This window comes from Pseudoliparis swirei, chromosome 10 (genome assembly GCF_029220125.1).
Source record: "Pseudoliparis swirei isolate HS2019 ecotype Mariana Trench chromosome 10, NWPU_hadal_v1, whole genome shotgun sequence".
In the NCBI taxonomy this organism is placed as follows: Eukaryota; Metazoa; Chordata; class Actinopteri; order Perciformes; family Liparidae; genus Pseudoliparis; species Pseudoliparis swirei.
Genome location: NC_079397.1, coordinates 3,900,177 through 3,922,242, shown reverse-complemented (window position 1 = coordinate 3,922,242; position 22,066 = coordinate 3,900,177). Strand labels below are relative to the sequence as shown.

The window sequence follows — 22,066 nt, the reverse complement described above, 5'->3', positions numbered from 1 at the left end:
ATATTTGGCATTAGGACGACAACATACAATGTAAAAAGGTTGATTACTTCCATAAAACCTCTGGGGATACGCCCCCTTTATGAAGACAGAGCTTCCTCTATGATGCAACATCGCACTTTATATGAGAAACACAAACCCGCGGATGACTTTTCGGGGACATTTTGGACTCCAGATAAAGCCGTAACCGAAGCCCGTCGGCCATCGTGAAGCTGGAGCGTGCGCCGGATGACAAGGCGATACTTCCTAAGAGGTGGCGGGGGGGTGGGGGTGTGTGTTCTGCCAAAAAAAGCTAACGCGGCGTGGCGCTTCCACTGAGGCCCGGAGCTGCACGTTCAGCTCTTTGGAGGATGACTCGCACCGACTAACTCGCACTGTCGGCACTTTATTTAAACGGACAACAATCAAACCCCCCCTCTCTCCCGAAATATTGGCTCTCTGGATATCAAAAAGCGAGCAGCAGGGAGGTCGACGAGGTCGCGGTCATCGCGGTCGGCCGTCCCGGATGTTATTTCATCCGTCTCCCGTATGACTTACACGCAAATCAATTATTTCACCCTAATGGTGCAAAATTGCCGGCTGCAAGATTTAGAGTTCAAATAAATTGTGCGCAGGAGAAGAAGAAGAAGAAGAAGAAGAAGAAGAAGCCCGGGCGGGTGGCAGGTGACCAAGCCATCGCGAAGAAGCCAATTATCAAAGTGAATACGGATGTGCAGTATCATGCTGTTGTAATTATTCTAAAAGAAACACGCTTAAAGCCAGGATGTCTTAAAAGTGCTCTGTTTATCCTCCCGTGTGTGATAACTTTGGATTATATGGAGTGCAACGCGGAGATGTTTGAGCAACCTCAGGAACCAGGACGCTTCTGGAAAAGAACACGATCCGTTTCCCCCATTGATCGGCCGGCACTCAGTCCGGAGCATCTGAGGACACGGGGTTTTTTTTTTGTTGGGACCGAGCCCTGAAACACAATCTTTCCACCCTCTTCAACTCCTCTTCCTAAGCACACAATTGTCTTTTGAACGACCTTGTGGTGGTCTCTTTTTTACATTAGTTTTTACTACACTGACCAATTTCGACTACTTCTACAGGAAAAGTGGTTGAAAGGCTTCATCGTATTTTCTCTCCCCCCCCCAGTAGGACACACATGATTTCCTCTGGTGGTATAGAAAGTATATACTTCATATGTTAAAGCTGCATTCTATCTACTGACCACCAGGGGGCGACTCCCCTAGTTGTATAGAAGTCTATGCTTCATGTGTTAAAGCTGCATTCTATCTACTGACCACCAGGGGGCGACTCCTCTGGTTGTATAGAAGTCTATACCTCATGTGTTAAAGCTGCATTCTATCTACTGACCACCAGGGGGCGACTCCCCTGGTTGTATAGAAGTCTATGCTTCATGTGTTAAAGCTGCATTCTATCTACTGACCACCAGGGGGCGACTCCTCTGGTTGTATAGAAGTCTATGCCTCATGTGTTAAAGCTGCATTCTATCTACTGACCACCAGGGGGCGACTCCTCTGGTTGTATAGAGGTCTATGCTTCATGTGTTAAAGCTGCATTCTATCTACTGACCACCAGGGGGCGACTCCTCTGGTTGTATAGAAGTCTATGCCTCATGTGTTAAAGCTGCATTCTATCTACTGACCACCAGGGGCCGACTCCTCTGATTGCATAGAAGCATATGCTTCATGTGTTAACCCTTGTGTTGCCTTCGGGTCAATTTGACCCGATTCAATGTTTAACCCTCCTGTTACCTTTATATTTACTAACATATTTTTCCCTTGAGGTCAATATGACCCCAGCTATTAAAATCTCCAGAAAATTATTAGAATTAATATTGTTTTCCAAGTTTAAGTGTGAGGTACTTTATGTTTGTTTGTTGACTCCCGAAAGAACACCGACATTAAACATTGAATCGGGTCAAATTGACCCGAAGGCGACAGGAGGGTTAAATATTGAATCGGGTCAAAATGACCCGAAGGCAACACAAGGGTTAAAGCTGCATTAACACATCCGATTTAACTTTTTCGCTCCTGCTTGTCGTCGACTCGGCATTCGTCGTTGTCGCCGATCCAAAATATTCTCAACATCCCGAAAAGGCTCTCGCAATCCAGTCTTGGCTCACGACGAGTCGATCGCATACGAGGAGCCTCGCGTCACATTTATATTGTTGGCGTACGCTCGACGCCAAGATGTAAAAGAAAGGAAATAGAGACGCGAGGGGTCCAACAAGTGCACCGCGGAGCCTTCGCACCACGACGGGAATTTTAGCGTGATAGAAGAAGAAGAAGAAGAAGAAGAAGAAGCAGAAGAAGAAGAAGCAGCAGATGAAGAAAAAAGAAAAGCGCCTCGACCGCTGGAGGAGATTCTCTTCTCTTTTCTCAGTTTCGGTCGACAGTGGAAATTCACTGGGTTCTAGCAGCCGAGTGTTGGCTCAGCTGCGCGCTTTAAGAACCCATGATGTCAGAGCCTTATTTTCCTTGGTGAGACTCTCATCAGCTGCATTGTTACAGGAAACCATGGTCTGTTCTCTGGGCACCAACAACAAAAACACACTACAATGTAGTCTCCCCCCCCCCATAAGACCCCACCCCTCCCACTGCAACACTTCCTCCTTCTATCAGAGGACGAGTGTCGGACCCCAACGACGCTCACGACTTCTGAGGCCTGAAATACCGCGCCTGACAGGTGATGAGAGCGGATGAAAAGTTCAAACAATCGAAACTCAACACACGAGGCCCCCCCCCCCCCCCCCCCCGGAAAAAATCTGGACGCGATTACGACAAAAACAAGACCGAATATGAACCGGCGCCGGCACCGCCGGCAGTTGAATAAACTCGGCTGGCATCGGTCGGAGGTCCGACGAGCCGTGTTGTGGAAACATAACGACTCGGTAAATAATGTTTCGTGGATACACACAGGATCACATCTGGTCCTCGTAAGATGTTTTGACTCTTGGCTTTTTCTTCTTCTTCTTCTTCTTCATGATTTTTATCAGAGAAATATGGTAATGATTTCTGTGAAATTCAGGACCAGGAAGAAGAAAACAACAATCCGCCGTGACCTTCGCCCAAAAGTTCAGAGGAGAGTTCGTCGACGCTCCTCGGCGAGTGACGAAGGAAGCTTCGGATCGGCTGGCGATCGACTCGCCGTCCAGACATGTGGGAAAAAGGGAAGGAGAGATTATCGGGAGGAGAGCGAGAGCGAGAGAGAGGTTACGACAACAGAGCTCGGAGCTCACAAGTTCAGTTGTGCTTCTGCTGGAACGGCCGTGCCCCCGCGGACGAGTTCAGTCCTTCGGTAGAAGTCCTTCGCCCTCCAACAATAATACTTACGAAATAAAGGCCGACCGGCTCCAAGCAAAATCTCCTCAGCTGAGTTCAACCTCTGTTATTCAAGTCCACGGCGTCCTGTGGTGTTAATAAGGTGCGTCTTTTGAGCCGGGAAGAGCTACGTCAACACGGAGGCCCTTTTGGTCTGCGCCAGCCTCCGCCTCCTATCCTCAGCTGATGGTGGTGCGGGCTCTCCGCCATCGAAGCTTTTTAAATGAATAGTAAGACCTCTGGTTGTGTAGAAGCATATGCTTCATGTGTTAAAGCTGCATTCTATCTACTGACCACCAGGGAGCGACTCCCCTGGTTGTATATAAGCATATGCTTCATATGTTAAAGCTGCATTCTCTCTACTGACCACCAGGGGGTGACTCCTCTGGTTGTATAGAAGTCTATGCTTCATGTGTTAAAGCTGCATTATCTCTACTGACCACCAAGGGGCGACTCCTCTGGTTGTTTAGAAGCATATGCTTCATGTGTTAAAGCTGCATTATCTCTACTGACCACCAAGGGGCGACTCCTCTGGTTGTATAGAAGCATATGCTTCATGTGTTAAAGCTGCATTCTCTCTCCTGACCACTAGGGGGTGACTCCTCTGGTTGTATAGAAGTCAACGCTTCATGTGTTAAAGCTGCATTCTCTCTACTGATCACCAAGGGGTGACTCCTCTGGTTGTATAGAAGTTTATATAAATGACAATACTTCTCTCTTGATGTATTCCCTCAGCAAACATTGTAAACATGAGTTTTTGTCTCAATCTCTAGTTTCAAGTCTTCTTCTATACAGCATGATGTCATCATTTAGTACATTATGGTCATTTAGAGTCACACAGACCTTGAAGAAGGATTGTGTTTTAGGGCTACGAGGTGATTGGCGTTGACTTTAACACTTTCACAGCGTGTTTTCAGTTCATAAACGTTCATTATAACCACTTTGGTTGATTTGTTTAAACGTCTCAGTCAGCGTGCGGTTGTACTTCGCTTCTTCCGGTTGCAAAAATTCAAGATGTCGACCGTGCATGTCACGTGTCAACATTTCTGACCACAAAATATACATTTCATGAACATGTTTATATCTCGTTTGCAGAAACCGATGATTACAATGTACATTATGTAAAAAGTGTAAAGTCAATGTAACCTTTGCTTGTTTTATTGTTTCTTTGCCTCGTGAACAGTTGTTTACTCTCCTCAGCAAGACAGCGAGTGAGTGCATTTCACCGTAGCCTCTCGTCTTAATGTCAGCAATAGTCCGTCATCTCGTCTCCCCGGTTATTACATGTCACTGACCTTCTGTTGCCGGTCCATCAGGTGAGCGTGACCACTGAATGGGCGTCTTTCATGCGACCCGCTGGCTTCATCTCAGCTTGTGGATTTAGCAGCAAAAGATTCACATTTAATTCTCGCCCCTCTGACCTCCAGCGATCCGCCTCGGAATAAAAACCGACCTCCGTGTTTCACCCCTCTTTCATCATATCTAAAAAAAAATAAAAAAAATAAAGAGCCATTCACCTCCTTCTTTACTCTAACGCGAGGGATGAAGGCGGGAACACGAAAATCATCGTCGTCTCGGTAAGCGCCGCATCGGAAACGTCGTATAAATATTTTTATTAACGTAAATATTTGATTGACACCTTCTGGATGGAGAATGTACCTTTTTCTTCTGTTATTTGGGTGAAGCAACACTTTAAAAAGTAGTTAAATTAACAATATTAATCCAATCTCAAGCTAACAGCCATTTGGATAACTCTTAGTTTCGTTAGCCAAAATAAATGTACTGTGTAGGAGAACTCTGCCAATAAGTCACGCGTTATAACTATTTATTGTGTGATATTTCTTGCCATAAACAACCGCAGCTAGTTCTTCAACAACAACAGCGTTGACCGAAACATTTGACCCTTTTCAATCGGCCCCCGTGTCCACCGCTAAGTCCATATCTCACACATATCTCTGAAAAGCTGGAAAAAGCGGGAAATACTATGAGCCGGAAAAAGGTCAAACGATCACAAGCCTATAAAAGATTTATTGGAAGTCACAGTGGGAAGAATGACGACGCATCTGCGCTGCCTCAAAAAAGCGTTTTGGCCGCATCGCGCCCCGAGAGTTTATCTGGCGGTTGCGTCTCCGGCGTGTCGTGAACACGGCGGTTATCTCCACGGTAATGGGGAACAGGCGGCGGCCATGTTGGGAGAGAACAAAGACATCTGGGTGGGACCCGAAAGGGGGGAAGGAAAAACAGGGGGCCACTGCGAAAAATAATAAAAACGAGTGGGGAAACACATTTTTTTCCATTCGGGGTTCCCGGTGGCTCGGATCCGGAGGAAAAGACGGATCCAACACCTGCGCCGCGAGGAGATGACGTCCGAACGCAGAGTTCAGGTCACGGCGTGTGGAAACGTGTTGCGTGTGATCACCGATTGATACTCGTTTCAGGACATGAGGCTGAAGGGACGCGGCGTCCGGGGCCTCAACCCGGCCTTCGGGCGGAGCCTTCCTCTGCTCGCGGACCAGAGCTTGAGCTTCACTCCGGCGGAGCGCGCCTTGAAAATGGTGCGCAGGAACTCCGACATCGATAGTGAGTATCTGAAACCCCACGTTTCTGTTGAATATATAAATATAAATAAACGTACCCGACCAATAGAGTCGATTGTGATATCAGATTACTCGATATTTATTTATTTTTTGGCTCTCTTCTTTCCTTCCAGTGCTGTGGTGTATGATTGGAAGAGTGTACCGACCCTGCTGGAAAAAAATAAATGTTTCCCCGATGCTGCCGCCGTCCAGCCTGATTGTGCTGTAAAATTAAAAATTAAAAATTAAATTCCTTACAGACCTTTATTTTTTTACAGCCGACATCAAAAAAGGTTTTTCCAGACGATTTGCACACATTAAACATTAAATTAAAACCAGAATTAAGATTATCCGGATGATTTTTGTTGGGTTGTCAAGAATAAATATTCCAAAAATAAGAGCCAACGGTGTTTCAGTTTAACAAGTTACCGGTTACCGGGCGTTATTAGACATTCTGTACGTATAGTTGTAAGCGTATCGTGACTTATGTACGCTTAATGTACCGTGACACGCTATAGGTTTCACCTGTAAATACACGTGTATTGTATGCCACTATCTATTAGGCCACTATCTAATTCAATTCAATTCAATTCAGTTTATTTGTATAGCCCAATTTCACAAATTACAAATTTGTCTCGGAGTGCTTTACAATCTGTACCTCCTATTGTACCTCCTTTCCTTAATTTTTAATGCCCCATATGTGTGTTCCACTGAAATGCATTTATTTCCTTGTTGAAAACGAGAGATCACAACCATGTAAAACTAAATAAAAAAGGTTTATTAAAATTGTGAAAAGTGCGCATCATATTTACAAATTTACAATTTTGCAGGTTGAATTAAAATAAAATAAAATAAAACTTGTCTTGATGAAGAAAGTGCACTGAACAAATCACAATGATATTCACGCTGCTGCTAAGCTAAGTGCTGAGCTAACGATGAATCATGAACAGTTAACATCATCTTTCAATAACAAAAAATGCTGACATTTTAGCAAAACTCTAGCAAACTAGATGACGGTATACAAACATTTTGATCCTCTTAAACTCGGAGTGTTGAATGAGACGATCGACGCCACACATGATACATATGAAGCTACGGCTAACGGGAAATTAGCTTAACTTAACGACTGGAGGGGAAACGGTTTGCCTGGCTCCGTCTAAAGCTTTAAATAATCTGCTTTTAAGCACCTATAAATGTTAACCAAATAACTTTGTGCATTTAGAGGCCGGCTAGCTTCACTTAATGTGAAAAAGAGCCGAGCTAAGCACCTTTTTAGATTCAATTTAGCTTCATATTTAGCGTGCAGTCACCAAACTTTCAGCAAATGAGCGTACCCCAAAAAGACGGTCCCTCAAACAAAAGTGACCATCTCAAACCACCGTTAGACTCTGAAGAAGCCGGTTAGCGTTCCCTGTCCGGCGATCAGCTTCTTCTTACTCGCGGCTTTGCCTCCGGCCCTCTTGCCGGGCATTTTGACCGAGACGCGAGCGAGCGGTTTCTTCTGCGGCGGCTCGTTCTCCGCCCCTCCGTGTTGGTCGGAGGAGTCCGCCTGCTTCCTCTTGTTGCCCTTTCGCTGTTGCGCCCGAGCGACGGTTTGCTCTCCGGCGCTCGCCCCTCCGTCTCGGACGTTTCCACTCCGCGGCCCGAGAGCAGCCGCCCCCCCCCGCCGCCGCACGGCGCTCTGCTCCTTATTCGGGCATTCAGAAGAAGTCGAAGAAGACTCGGCTGGAAAGATTCAAGACAAGAGCAAAAGTGACAACCTGGTATGAAGGTGGGGGTGGGGGGTGTGTGTGTGTGTGGGGGGGGGGGTGTTGTGACCAAAATGGCCGACGTTATAGATGCTATTTAACATTTGTCGTGTAACCCGGTGGAGACGAGCCTGAATTCCCACAAAACAAAAAGGCAGAAGGGGAAATGGGCAAAAGCTCTGTGGATGGGTGTGTTTTTAACTGCGGGTGTGTGTGTGTGTGTGTGTGTGTGTGTGTGAGCCGGTTGTGTAGAAGGGGAATGTGTGTCATGGCTGATGGAGAGTGCCGGGCCGGAGCCGAGGGGCTCATTCACATGTGGACCAATCGGTTTACAGGACTTTAAACCAAATTTACACAAGCAGACATTTTGTGAAATCTCGGTGTTTACGTGAGTGTCGTATACTTTAAATGATTCAAAGGAATGAGACACAATAGTTTTATTAGAAGAAAACACATTTATATTAATGTTTATTCTTTTAATCAAACTTCCATTTTTTTTCTCCAAAGACCAGGCCTGCAAATAATGCATCACAAAAGCACCAAAGAAGAAGAAGGAGGAGGAGGAGAAGAAGTGGAGGAAGGAGGAGAAGGAGGAGGAGAAGAAGTGGAGGAAGGAGGAGAAGAAGAAAAAGGAGGAGAAGAAGAAAAAGGAGGATGAGAGGAAGGAGAAGAAGGAGGAGAGGAAGGAGAAGAAGAAGAAGGAGCACAAGATGAAGAGGAAGAAGAAGAGGAGAGGAAGGAGCAGAAGAAGAGAAAGGAGCAGACGAGTAAGACGAAGAGGAAGGAACAGCAGAAGAAGAGGAAGGAGCAGAAGAAGAAGAGGAAGGAACAGCAGAAGAAGAGGAAGGAGCAGAAGAAAAAGAGGAAGGAGCAGACGAGTAAGATGAAGAGGAAGGAACAGCAGAAGAAGAGGAAGGAGCAGAAGAAAAGAAAGGAGCAGACGAAAAGAAGAGGAAGGAACAGCAGAAGAAGAGGAAGGAGCAGAATATGAAGAAGAAGAGGAAGGAGCAGAAGAAAAGAAAGGAGCAGACGAGAAAGACGAAGAGGAAGGAACAGCAGAAGAAGAGGAAGGAGCAGAAGAAGAAGAGGAAGGAGCAGAAGAAGAAGAGGAAGGAGCAGAAGAAAAGAAAGGAGCAGACGAGAAAGACGAAGAGGAAGGAACAGCAGAAGAAGAGGAAGGAGCAGAAGAAGAAGAGGAAGGAGCAGAAGAAGAGAAAGGAGCAGACGAGAAAGACGAAGAGGAAGGAACAGCAGAAGAAGAGGAAGGAGCAGAATAGGAAGAAGAAGAGGAAGGAGCAGAAGAAGAGAAAGGAGTAGACGAGAAAGACGAAGAGGAAGGAACAGCAGAAGAAGAGGAAGGAGCAGAAGAAGAAGAGGAAGGAGCAGAAGAAGAAGAGGAAGGATAAGAGTTGGGTCCGTACCGTAGGTGTTCTCCTCCGGCCCGGTGGGGGTGTTCAGGTGTTCTGGTGCCTGGCGGGGGAACTCCAGCACGCGGCTCAGTGGCTCGTCTTCGTCTTCGTACGTACACGCGAACTGGGATCGAATTCCTCCGACTTTGGCCTGGAAGTAAAGGGGGAAAGAAAGAAGAAGAGAAGAAAGCCGCTTTAATCCAGCCGACGTGATACCGACACGGCCGGCGATCCGTTTCCACGACTCGAGGCTCCAGATATCTGGCTTTTCAAAACTTTTGTTTGTCGCCATGGAGACAGATTTCATTACCAATAATTACAAGGTATCCCGACACGAAGAGAGAGGAGCCAAGAGGATTCACCTCGAGGAAACACGAAGACAACAATGGCCTCGTTGTCTCGACAACGTGTCATGTTGTTGATCAGCATCGAGGATCAAAGAACACCTGGCCGACATTCCTGGTACCGACGCATTGAAATAGAGGACTATGGGAATAAATTACTATGGGAATAGAGGACTATAGGAATAGATGACTATAGGAATAGAGGACTATAGGAATAGATTACGATGGGAATAGAGGACTGTGGGAATAGAGGACTATGGGACTAGAGGACTATGGGACTAGAGGACTATGGGAATAGATGACTATGGGAATAGATTACTATGGGAATAGAGGACTATAGGAATAGAGGACTATGGGAATAGATTACTATGGGAATAGAGGACTATAGGAATAGAGGACTGTGGGAATAGAGGTAGATTACTATAGGAATAGAGGACTGTGGGAATAGAGGACTATAGGAATAGAGGACTATGGGAATAGATTACTATGGGAATAGAGGACTATAGGAATAGAGGACTATGGGAATAGATTACTATGGGAATAGAGGACTATAGGAATAGAGAACTATGGGAATAGATGACTATAGGAATAGAGGACTATGGGAATAGATTACGATGGGAATAGATTACTATAGGAATAGAGGACTGTGGGAATAGAGGACTATGGGACTAGAGGACTATGGGAATAGATTACTATGGGAATAGAGGACTATAGGAATAGAGGACTATGGGAATAGATTACTATAGGAATAGAGAACTATGGGAATAGATGACTATAGGAATAGAGGACGATGGGAATAGATTACGATGGGAATAGATTACTATAGGAATAGAGGACTATGGGAATAGATGACTATGGGAATAGAGGACTATAGGAATAGAGGACTATGGGAATAGATTACTATGGGAATAGAGGACTATAGGAATAGAGAACTATGGGAATAGATGACTATGGGAATAGAGGACTATGGGAATAGAGAACTATGGGAATAGAGGACTATGGGAATATATGACTATAGGAATAGATGACTATGGGAATAGCTGACTATAGGAATAGTCGACTATGGGAATAGATGACTCTGGGAATAGATGACAATAGGAATAGGTGACTATGGGAATAGATTACTATGGGAATAGATGACAACAGGAATAGATGACTATGGGAATAGGTGACTATGGGAATAGATTACTATGGGAATAGATGACTATAGGAATAGTCGACTATGGGAATAGATGACAATAGGAATAGATGACTATGGGAATAGTCGACGATGGGAATAGATGACAATAGGAATAGATGACTATAGGAATTGATGACTATGGGAATAGATGACTCAGGGAATAGATGACTATGGGAATAGATTACTATGGGAATAGATGACAATAGGAATATATGACTATAGGAATAGATGACTATGGGGTGGATCTATTAAATAAAATTAATATTTGCTACATTTAAAAAGATTTAAGCATCATTTATACATCCTGTTAATAAAAAGATGTTTTTACCTAGTTGCTGGTCCAGGATTTATCATTTCAGTAATAAAAAAAGTCTATAAATGTATATTTATGTATTTATTTGATGCATTTGGTTTAACCCACACGGATCCACAGCTTTCCCCACCTCCGTTTGATCTACGCCTGCTTGGGATTATCTCAATCCAAGGATTTTCGGGCCAGTGGGTCACGGCCGGGAGGATCAAATCGAAAAGGGGAAATAAAAAAATAAAAATACACAGAGCACAAAGAGATCAAAGAACTTCTTAAAAAGAGCTTATTTAAAAAAAAACTAAAAAAACAGGAACCTGAGGAACAAGCCACACTTCAAATAATTGAGCTAGAAATGACTGCTGCTCTGAAACAATGGGGAGGGGGGGATGGGAGAGTGAACACGGGGCAAACCATGACCGACAGGGTTCAAGTCTAATCCAATTACAACAGGTGGGGGGGAGCCACGTGGTCAGACGGGCCCACATTCCTCCGAGGACGGCCGTCCTGAAACAACATCGTCGCGCACCACGACCCAGACATTCCTCACAGCGCACTTCAAAAAAACAAACAGGTGCAGGTAGATAGACGAGAGCCCCCCCCCCTCCCCCACACATTAGCATCATCGCCCCCAGAGACCGATACGATCGGGAAGTACACATCGATACGCTCGGGTATCATAGAAATGCATCTTTTTTTTCTTTTTACAGTCGTCGGGCAGACAAACAGGAAGCGATAACCTTTCACGTTTCCACCCTCGCTAGTCGAATTACGCGACCGATATGGCGTCTTCAAAGTGGAATGGATGCAGAGAGCTTCCGCTCGCCGAGTTCAGGAAGCGGTGAGCTGCCCAGGGACCATTACGGCGCACTCAAACAGGAAGGCAGCCGGGATTGAGGAGAGCTAAAATGACATCTGCTAGCGCAATCAAATAGAAAAAAAGAAGAAGGGAGCCATTTCACTCGATGGGTTTAGCACACATGTAAAAAGAAAAGAAAAAAAGAGAGTTCACACAGCGGAGCTGCTGCGTGTGAAAAGAAGCAGTCCTGCCTTTTCAAATATAAAGCCGGTCTTTTTTGGGGTGACTCGGCAATCGCGTGAAAGAAGTCCTATTAAAAAGGTTTAAGATGTAAATGTAGTTTATATGCAGTTAAAGTGCTCACCAAGGTACAAAACGACCCCTTTCAGAGTAATATTATAGATATTATATCACAGATTAGTATGTTACCTCAATCAATACTGGACTTTTGATCAATTAATAATATTACTATATTAAAAACACGCGACTCAACTGATTTAATGTTGCACTACAGTTAAAATATATAAAGAAAATCCTTATAGTCAATGCAGAAGTAACAAAGATTCATTATTCTTCCTCGTCAAAACCTGGCCACTACATTACCCACAATGCAACACAACCCCCGGCAGATTGGGCAGAAATTCTCGTGTCTTTCTGGGGTCATTTTTTTTCTTCACTTTTAGTCTTGAGCATCAAACGAAGACATTGCAACGTCATTGTAGCTCCTGCTCAAGGCTTCAAAGAAAGAAGAAGAAAAAACTATTGGTGGTTAAGATGCATCTGTGCTCTCTGGTGGACAAACGTCGTCATGACGACCGTTTCTTAAAATGACCTGGAACCCAGTTCGAGGATCCTGGGATGCGACTTCCTGTTGCTCGTCGCTCGACTTCAGACGAATTATAGTTTTGGTCACAATTTACAAAACTTGTTAGAAGGGTGCAGCAAAAGACTAAGGAAAGACTAAGGAAGGACTCTGGTAGGACTCTGGAAGGACTCTGGAAGGACTAAGGAAGGACTAAGGAAGGACTCTGGAAGGACTAAGGTAGGACTAAGGTAGGAACTCTGGAAGGAACTCTGGAAGGAACTCTGGAAGGACTAAGGAAGGACTAAGGAAGGACTCTGGAAGGACTCTGGTAGGACTAAGGTAGGACTAAGGTAGGAATCTGGAAGGACTAAGGAAGGACTCTGGTAGGACTAAGGTCGGACTCTGGAAGGACTCTGGAAGGACTAAGGTAGGACTAAGGTAGGACTCTGGAAGGACTAAGGTAGGACTAAGGTAGGACTCTGGAAGGACTCTGGAAGGACTCTGGAAGGACTAAGGTAGGACTAAGGTAGGACTCTGGAAGGACTCTGGAAGGACTAAGGAAGGACTCTGGAAGGACTCTGGAAGGACTCTGGAAGGACTAAGGTAGGACTAAGGTAGGACTCTGGAAGGACTAAGGTAGGACTAAGGTAGGACTCTGGAAGGACTAAGGTAGGACTCTGGAAGGACTAAGGTAGGACTAAGGTAGGACTCTGGAAGGACTAAGGTAGGACTAAGGTAGGACTCTGGAAGGACTAAGGTAGGACTCTGGAAGGACTCTGGAAGGACTAAGGAAGGACTAAGGAAGGACTCTGGAAGGACTCTGGAAGGACTAAGGTAGGACTCTGGAAGGACTCTGGAAGGACTAAGGAAGGACTAAGGAAGGACTCTGGAAGGACTCTGGAAGGACTAAGGTAGGACTAAGGTAGGACTAAGGTAGGACTCTGGAAGGACTAAGGTAGGACTAAGGTAGGACTAAGGTAGGACTCTGGAAGGACTCTGGAAGGACTCTGGAAGGACTAAGGAAGGACTCTGGAAGGACTCTGGAAGGACTCTGGAAGGACTAAGGTAGGACTAAGGTAGGACTCTGAAGGACTAAGGAAGGACTAAGGAAGGACTCTGGAAGGACTCTGGAAGGACTCTGGAAGGACTCTGGAAGGTCAACATCAGATACACGCCGTGTTACACCGTTAGCTAACGGACCCGCGCCCCGCTCAACGGGGTAACTTCTCAGCGGGCTAATGGTTTGAATCCCATTCCAGCGCGGTCGTTTCTCATGCCACGGATTCGAGCGGCGCCCTCAAACCCAAATGCCGAAGAGCTGAAACGCAGCTGTGCAAACGGGAACCGTGGAAGTCAGTTAAGATGTGAGCGCCGGCTAAAGCAAATAAATAATATAATACCAGGGAAGAAATTACAGGATGTAAAGACATTATTTTCAATGTTTGTACATCTGATTCAATTTGAAGTTAACTGATGGTTTGGATTTGGGGATCTTGGGTGAAGAAGGGGGGGGGGGGCAACGTTACCTTGGGCTTGAGCAGGTCTAGTCGGGTCTGGACTCGGCTCTTTAGAGGCTCTGGAGAACTTCCAGTAGACACTTCGGGGGATCTGAGCCGCAACGAGGAGGCAAAGACGAGAGGTTTATGAATTAGAAAAGCAAGACGATTTATTGCAGCTTTAACATAATCATATTCGCCACGGCCATTCAATGTCAATGTAGCCCCCCCCCCCTCCCCCTAAACACAGGCAGTGGCTATTTCTTTTTCTTCTTCATATTATTATTTTTATTTCAGATGTTTAACCAGAGAAATTGTTCCAGTGTGCTGTGGGAGGATTTTCCTCCACATGGTTTCAGTGGAGAGTCTCATGTTGGTCTAATTGCTGTTTTAGGGGCTTTCCCACTCCGACTGGATCCCACAGTAGTGAAAATAGTCAAATCTAATTCCAACTTTTTTTCCCTTCTTCTTCTTTTAATTTGCCAGCCGCTGTTCTCGAACCCCCCGGAGGACGCGACATGTGTTAGATTGATTTAAGATCGTCAGAACAGACTCATCTGGGATCAGGACTTCGGCACCAAATTTCATACGTCAATTCATCCGGTGGACCAATTACTCCCTTGATTTATTCCCTCAGTAAACGTCTATGCTTCATGCATCAAAGCTGCATTCTCTCTACTGACCACCAGGGGGGGGCGACTCCTCTGGTTGTATAGAAGGCTGTGCTTCATGCATCAAAGCTGCATTCTCTCTACTGACCACCAGGGGGGCGACTCCTCTGGTTGTATAGAAGACTATGCTTTAAAGCTGCATTCTCTCTACTGACCACCAGGGGGAGACTCCTCTGGTTGTATAGAAGTCTATGCTTCATGTCTTAAAGCTGCATTCTCTCTACTGACCACTAGGGGGCGACTCCTCTGCTTGTGGTCCTTTTAGAGTCAAACAGACCATAAAAAGGAGGTTAAGCTTTAGGGGCGGGGCTACAAAGTGATTGACAGGTCGCTCTCGGTCACTTCAGTTCACTGGCTTTCTTACAGTCTCCGGTAAAACCCTAAAAACTTGAACTAGTAGCCGACCTGAACAGGCCGAGCACGCAGGTGCCCTCCTCCCCACTGAGGACGGGCTGGTCCTCCGACAGCAGCTCGGCCTTGTTCCGGCACGGCGCCGCCAGCGCCTCCTGGTCCAACAGCGCCATCAGCAGCTTCACCGTGTCCCGGCCTCCCAGCGCCGTGCAGTGATTGACAGCGTGAGCCCGGGGCTGCAGAACAACAACAACAACCACAACAGTCAGAAGATGGAGTGAGGTTTTATTTAAATATGTGAATGTAAGGGAGGTTCTGCATTACCCGGGCTGGGCTTATCCCCGTCCCGCTTCTTCCATCGGCGCCGCTCGCCTGGAGCTGGCGGATCGTCTCCTTCAGCTCCTTCGCCGTCTCCTCGGCCGCGACGCACACGCCGTCTCCACCGCCGCGTCCCTTGACCAGCAGCGCCCGCACGGCGCCCACCAGCCGGCCTCCACACGCACTGAGAACCGAGCACAGTCGCAGAAAAGCCTGAATGTCTTCGGGAGACAAAACTGCAGCTTCACTTCCAACTCGATGGACACCGGCTTTAAATAAGGGGCTCAGAGTGATCGTCTCGGTGTGAGCTTCATTTCACTCCCAACGCAGCGTTGCCAAGACAACCACGTTGAAGCCACCCTGTCAGTCAGCGATGGACTGTCGGCAGACAAAGTCCAGGACTTTGCCTCATTCATTTATATATATATATATATTTTATTATTAAAGAAATATCAAAAAGTATATATACACTTTAATATTTTTTTATTTTAAAATAATTAGATATATATTTATTATTAAAGGAATATAAAAAAGTATATATATAATTATTTTTTTCCCACTTCCATAGAAAAGATTAATATAATATATTTAAAATAAATATAGATTTCTTTCCTTCACATTTTTCATTTTTTTTAAACATAAAAAAATATATATATATATTTTCACTTATATAAATATATATATATATGCACACACACACACATACTAAAACTATGAATAAATAAATAAAACATTTTATATATATAATATATATATGTATATGAAAAAAAGTTAAAAAATCTCTATATATAGATTTTTTTCACTTTAAAGAAAATGTGAAAGCAAAGTGAAAAAAAAGCCTTTTCCTTTCCTTGGCTCCCACACATTCGCTCTGCATGTCCACAAATCAAAGCAACACATCACTCCTGTGAGCTGGAGCTTGTACTAAAGTCGAGCTTGGGGAGATCGCAGAACGGTGGGAGAGCTGGTGGTCCAGAACTGACCCGGCTCCGGTGCGAGCCTCTCAGTAACGGAATCATTTTGGGGGGGTGGGGGTAAAACAGATGTTCTCTGAACAAGGGGCCCTGAACCCTCCGTGGAAGGTGTTTGTGTGAGGAAACGCAGAAACTCCACCGAGAGCCCAAAGGCACCGCCTGTTGAAAGACGAGCGCTGGCCGGGTCCAGCCGTGTCTCACCGGACCGAAAACCACCTGAAGAGCAGCGGGGGGGGGGGGGGGGTGCTTTCAACAGCTTCACCTTTAGAGAAAATAAATAAGTAGAAGAAAAATGCTCCACCTTCACACGAGTGAGCGGCTAAATCATTTCTGATAACCGCTTCTGTTGTGGTGCCAAACGACCCGAGACGAGTTCTGAAGGCTCGATGGTGGTTCACCAAGAAGAAGGGAACAAGAAAAGAAAAGAAAAGAAGGTAATCCAAAGAGTTATCACGAGAAGCCGAGAGGCGAGCTGCAAGCGGGACAGGTGGAACTTATGATCACAGGTGTGATCCCCCCCCCCCCCCACACACACACACACACACAGCTGAGAAGGTTATATTAAACTCGTGAGAAGTGAATTGACCACACCAGAGAGAGAACGGGGGAACATGAACTTCAATGACGGGAAGAAGTGAAGCAAATTAAATGATGACGAGTTCCAGTGTGTCAGATATCCACTTTGTGTTCCCCGAAATCAGCTCTGGATGATTAACCTGGAAATTGAATAGTGTGTATATGTATATATATATATAAAGATATATAAAGATGTGGCAACTGCTGCAACCGATAAGATGTCCAAAGGGTGTCGTCATTCTACACGGAAATATATATTATCGTCATTAAATCCCATGAAAACACCAAAATAAAACATGACTAAGAGCTTGATTGTTGTCCAAAACTATTCAATTATTATTTTAATTTCATTTTTTCTCCTGCTGCTGCAACCAATGTGTCTTTTTCCACTGCTAAAAAAATAGTCCCCAACAAAAGCAGCACGTCCTCCTGCTTGATGAGCACCGCTTCAGTGAATCAAGGAGCCGGTAAAAAAAAAACAGACCTTGAACTCAACACGCAGAGACTCCAGGAGGTGACTGTACATGCAAGAAGCAGTCTGGCACACAGGTTGTACACTTTCTTTTTTTGTAGGTATTAAAACAAACGATATATAACGTGTTCCTTAGGGAGCTCTGGAAGGTAGAACAGACATATCAGGGGGGGGGGGGTCTCTCCGTGGCGTGGGGGCTTCATGTACCTCGGGTCAGGAACCTCTCCCAGTATTTCCTCCAGGTCGTCTAGAAACTGGACGTAGTCCGACAGGCCTTTGACGTGTTTCCTGAGCGGGTCGGACTCCGGCGGCGCGTAGCCTTTCCCTCCGAGCTGCACGGCCCTCACGAAGGACGTCACAGCCTGAAGAGACCCGGGGAGCATCACGGCCGCTGAATCTTCACGTCACAGGTTGTTGTTTTTCCAGCGACGTGTGTGTGTGTGTGTTCTCACCAGGAACAGAGAGGTGCTGCCGTCGTGCGCCGCGTGCTTGGCGTCGGTAAACGCCCGTCGGCCCAGAGCGCGGTCGGGCACGTTGAGGGTCAGCGCCAGCGCCATGTCGTTCTTGGCGTTCACGAGGAGACTCAGGTAGGAGCAGAAAACCCGTCTCACTGCCAGTTTCACCTAAATGTCACGAATAGATTGGTTATTAAAAACGTTGTGACATTAGAAATCATCAAAGGACGATTTGGGAAATGTTTTTTTTTTTGGAGGGTCAGGAAAAACCACTTGGCTGCACCTGGTTAGCGTAGCTTAGCACACGGGCTCAAGCGCCTAGCTTAACTCTGCCCAGCAGGTAATAAAATCCACCTGAAACTCACATGACATCACTTTTCTTTTTAACCCGGACAAAAATAAATGTGTAAAATGTTCAAAGGGGGATTAAAAAAATATATAAATTAAAAAAAGTTAAATCTTTGGACAGAGCCCAGTTCCCAATCTTTGTGCTAAGCTACGCTAAGCTACTGACTGACGTGAGAGTGGTTTAGGATTTCTCCTCCAAGTCACCAGGTTAAACTACATAATTCCCGAAAATGTCAAACTACTCCTTCAGTAAAGCTCGTTGGACTCGAGGCATGTTTAGTTTTGTTTACACTCCCCCCAAAAAATCGGACAGAGTGAAACTCCTTAAAAACAGCAGCTGACGGCGCATTTTTAAACTCCAAACATGACATCACTCCCGATGCTAGTGCAGCACTAAGCCTCTACTAAAAAAACAACTCATAAATTCACAAGTAACAGAGGAAGAGTGGAGAAAAGAAAGACTCTGTAACAGAAGCACTTGTCCAGCGGCACATTGTGTTGTTTTTAAAAACATCTGCCTGGTAATTGAATTCACATTGCGCTCTTAAATCACAAAAAAAAGAAAAAAAAGTGATATGATATAGAGTTCCCGTCAATGAGAGCAGGGCGGGTTCCACAGAGAAATTAAGTGCACAGGAGACTGGGAAAGTAAAAACGTGGATTACTGCCAGCAGGAGGAAAAAAAGGCTTTTTTCTTCATTTTCCTGAAAGAAAACTTCAGATGAGGGAAGAGACCAGAGAGGACATTTACATATTCTTATTTAGGCTTACAGCATATGAGCAACTATCATAAAAATGACAATAATAAGACTATTAGGCAATAATAAAACTATTAGGCAATAATGAAACTTTTAGGCAATAATAAGACTTTTAGGCAATAATAAGACTATTAGGCAGTAGTCTTCAGATTCAAAGTGTTTTCTTAGATTTTTTGAAAAAACAACAAACACAAAACATAAATCAGACAATCATGTTACAAGTTATTCTGATTTCTTGTTTATTTCTTATTATTACATTAAAGAAATATTAACAATAATAACTTATTTATTAGTTTTTTATAATTCAGAATTATATTTATAATTTTTTTTAAACTTGTGAAATAACATTTAACCTTTCTTCAAAAATAATAAATGTACTTATTTAGGCTTACAGTATATGAGCAATTGTCATAACAATGACACTAATAAGACTATTAGGCAATAATAAGACTATTAGGCAGTATTAAGACTTTTAGGCAATAATAAGATGTGAAACGGAAATCATTAATCAGACAATCATATTAAATGTTTTATTCTTATTTCTTTGTGGTTAATTCTTGTTATTCAATTTTTTAAATAACTATTAAATATGATAACTTATTTCTTTGTTTTTTATAATTTAAAATAATATTTATAGATTTTTGTGTTGGTGTACCTATCTAGTACAGGCACTACAGATAGGACACACACAACAAAACGCTATTAAATAATCATGATTATTAGAGGTAATTATGGGGGCATTTATCTAGTGATATCAGGGGCAAAATTATATTTCTTAAGGGCAGTTTTGCCCTTTGCCCTGGTGTGTTTCCGACGAGTGGAAAGAGGAGTTTCTCAAGGTGGTTTATGATGTAATTTTGTTTAAATTAATTCTATTAGTGTGTGAAAGCCGGACCGGGCCTACCTGTGAGGGTCTGCTGGCACGAGACGGTGTTGACGGGACTGAAGAGTCGGGCAACTCCGACACCTCCGTGTTTCCGGATAAGAACTCAAACATCTGGATCTTTGCAAAATAATTTAACAAAAAAGGTAATTAGAGAGATGCATTGATTGACCTTATCTCTAAACTCAGTAGCCAATCAGATCATCCACAATCAGTGTGATTTCAACCAGCTCACCGGGCTCACGGGCTCCCCCGGGTCCGAGTCCACTAGCCTCAGCTGTTCGTACATGGACAGGATGTCAACCAGGTCCACGGCGTTGGAGCGTTTCAGGGAGGACTCGTACGCCTCCAGGATGAGCTCATAGTTCTCCGAGCGTGCAAAGTCGGGGGGCGGCAGGTGAAGTTTGTCTAGCAGTAAGTGTTTCCAGGCCATCAGGACATCACTCAGAGCCACTTTGAACTCTCCAGCGTGCTGTCACAGGAAGAGAGAAAACAGCGAGCGCGGCCGGCGGCCATAATTACCGACGGGCCTGGAACCAATCAGTTAAAAAAAAGAGAAGCAGAAAAGACCTTCGACAACGTGCCGCGAGCGGTCTCGGCCGGAAACCCGCGGTAATGTCGTCGGTTTATAGACGTGATGACATTTAGCCCGACGGTTCAATTGAATTATGCCACGACGACGACGATGATGATGATGATGATGATGATGATTTGAACCGGTCTTCTACCGCTTTGTTTTTTTGGGGGGTTGGAGAATAATCACGTTGTTTTTGTTACTATTCTCTCCAATGTAATTTTAACTTTTTATTTGTTGGTTTACGTTTCCCCGGCATTTTAGACTGGGCTCTAAAATGAGCAGCGAAGCCGCTACAATCCCCCAAAATAAGGCCTTCATCACCAAAGGCCGCAGTGCAAGTGGTCGTTTCTGCTTTGCATTTAGGTTAATGTTCTTCTTTGACGTGGTGTGTATCTTAGACTTTTTTTTATTTTTGCAACAAATTGTTCATGGGAGGATGAATAAAGGGCATTGAACCAAAAATCCAATGGAAGAAAAGCGGTGTGAATAAAAGCAATGAACTGTTACCTGCTTGCTAACTTCTGCCATGGCCAGCTGCAGCAACATCAACATGCCATCAGCTCCATGGATGGTGGTCCTCTCAGAGCGCAGAACCCGGTGGCACTCTCGCCTGAAGATTTTAACCATCAGCTTCAGATTTTCTCCCAAATCCTCCATTTTGCCCACAGGAAAATTATCTGTGAAATAAAGCAAAATAGTGAAATGAGTTTCACTATTTCACATGTCGTTTAATTAACCAGGTTTTACTTGCACACGGATGAAAAGAAACAATATTTAACTGTTTTTAAACATAAAGGTAATATACAGGACTGTCTCAGAAAATTAGAATATTGTGATAAAGTTCTTTATTTTCTGTAATGCAATTAAAAAAACAAAAATGTCATGCATTCTGGATTCATTACAAATCAACTGAAATATTGCAAGCCTTTTATTCTTTTAATATTGCTGATTATGGCTTACAGTTTAAGAAAACTCAAATATCCTATCTCTAAATATTAGAATATCATGAAAAAGTATACTAGTAGGGTATTAAACAAATCACTTGAATCGTCTAATTAACTCGAAACACCTGGAAACACATTTTCAAATGTTTGATTTTGTTTTGCTGTTATAAATCTTTTTTTTTACTTGGTCTGAGGAAATATTCAAATTTTATGAGATAGGATTTTAGAGTTTTCTTAAGCTGTAAGCCATAATCAGCAATATTAAAAGAATAAAAGGCTTGCAATATTTCAGTTGATTTGTAATGAATCCAGAATGCATGACATTTTTGTTTTTTTAATTGCATTACAGAAAATAAAGAACTTTATCACAATATTCTAATTTTCTGAGACAGTCCTGTATATTTCATTGAAAGGATCCCTCAGATTCGTTGGCCTCAGTGGCTCAAAGGCACCTGGGTAACTTAACTTACTATGTATTCCCCCTAAAAAGTGTCTTTATCTCAACACCCACAATATACATTAGTATAACTAAGAGTATAATATGTTTATGGTTCAATCAAATCACAGATAACGTTAATTTAAAGGTGCAAACCTCTAATGTTGTCGGAGCCTCCGAGCACACGCGTCCACGACAAACAGCAGTGTTTTGAATTTTTAAACTGCCGGTGACGTTTATCGCATCCGGCCAATCAGCTTCGAGTACACACCAACGGGAGCGGTTGACTAAAATATATATTCCTCTCATACAT

General features: G+C 44.2%; 1 protein-coding gene and 1 long non-coding RNA gene across 3 annotated transcripts; one reads left to right on the top strand and one right to left on the bottom strand.

The window, feature by feature from the left end:
- The first annotated feature begins 262 nt into the window (after positions 1–262).
- LOC130200518 (uncharacterized) lies at positions 263–6,159 on the top strand. The gene is made up of 2 exons (XR_008833027.1): positions 263–5,906; positions 6,037–6,159. It is a non-coding gene; the product is annotated as an uncharacterized LOC130200518 (long non-coding RNA).
- A 90-nt stretch (positions 6,160–6,249) lies between these two features.
- On the bottom strand, positions 6,250–21,934 carry parpbp (PARP1 binding protein). Of its 2 annotated transcripts, none has more exons than XM_056424874.1 (11): positions 21,910–21,934; positions 20,881–21,085; positions 20,032–20,268; positions 19,818–19,916; positions 17,805–17,975; positions 17,560–17,714; positions 15,337–15,514; positions 15,067–15,248; positions 14,021–14,102; positions 9,072–9,210; positions 6,250–7,627 (listed from the first exon to the last, which is right to left on the bottom strand). In XM_056424874.1, the coding sequence occupies exons 2-11, from the start codon at positions 21,028–21,030 to the stop codon at positions 7,284–7,286; spliced, it is 1,737 nt and encodes a 578-aa protein (XP_056280849.1). In that variant the 5' UTR covers positions 21,031–21,085; positions 21,910–21,934; the 3' UTR covers positions 6,250–7,283. The 2 variants fall into 2 exon arrangements, with proteins under 2 accessions (XP_056280849.1, XP_056280848.1); XM_056424873.1 differs by having other exon boundaries at positions 20,881–21,050; positions 21,910–21,917.
- Between the last annotated feature and the right edge of the window lie 132 nt (positions 21,935–22,066).

Excerpts from the sequence above, each read along its gene's own strand:
- parpbp (XM_056424874.1), bottom strand. The coding sequence starts at position 21,030 with ATGGAGGATTTGGGAGAAAATCTGAAGCTGATGGTTAAAATCTTCAGG. Across the intron at positions 20,269-20,880 it reads TGGCAGAAGTTAGCAAGCAG|CACGCTGGAGAGTTCAAAGT; the intron begins GTAACAGTTCAT and ends TTCCTGTGACAG. Across the intron at positions 17,976-19,817 it reads GTGCCAGCAGACCCTCACAG|GTGAAACTGGCAGTGAGACG; the intron begins GTAGGCCCGGTC and ends CGTGACATTTAG.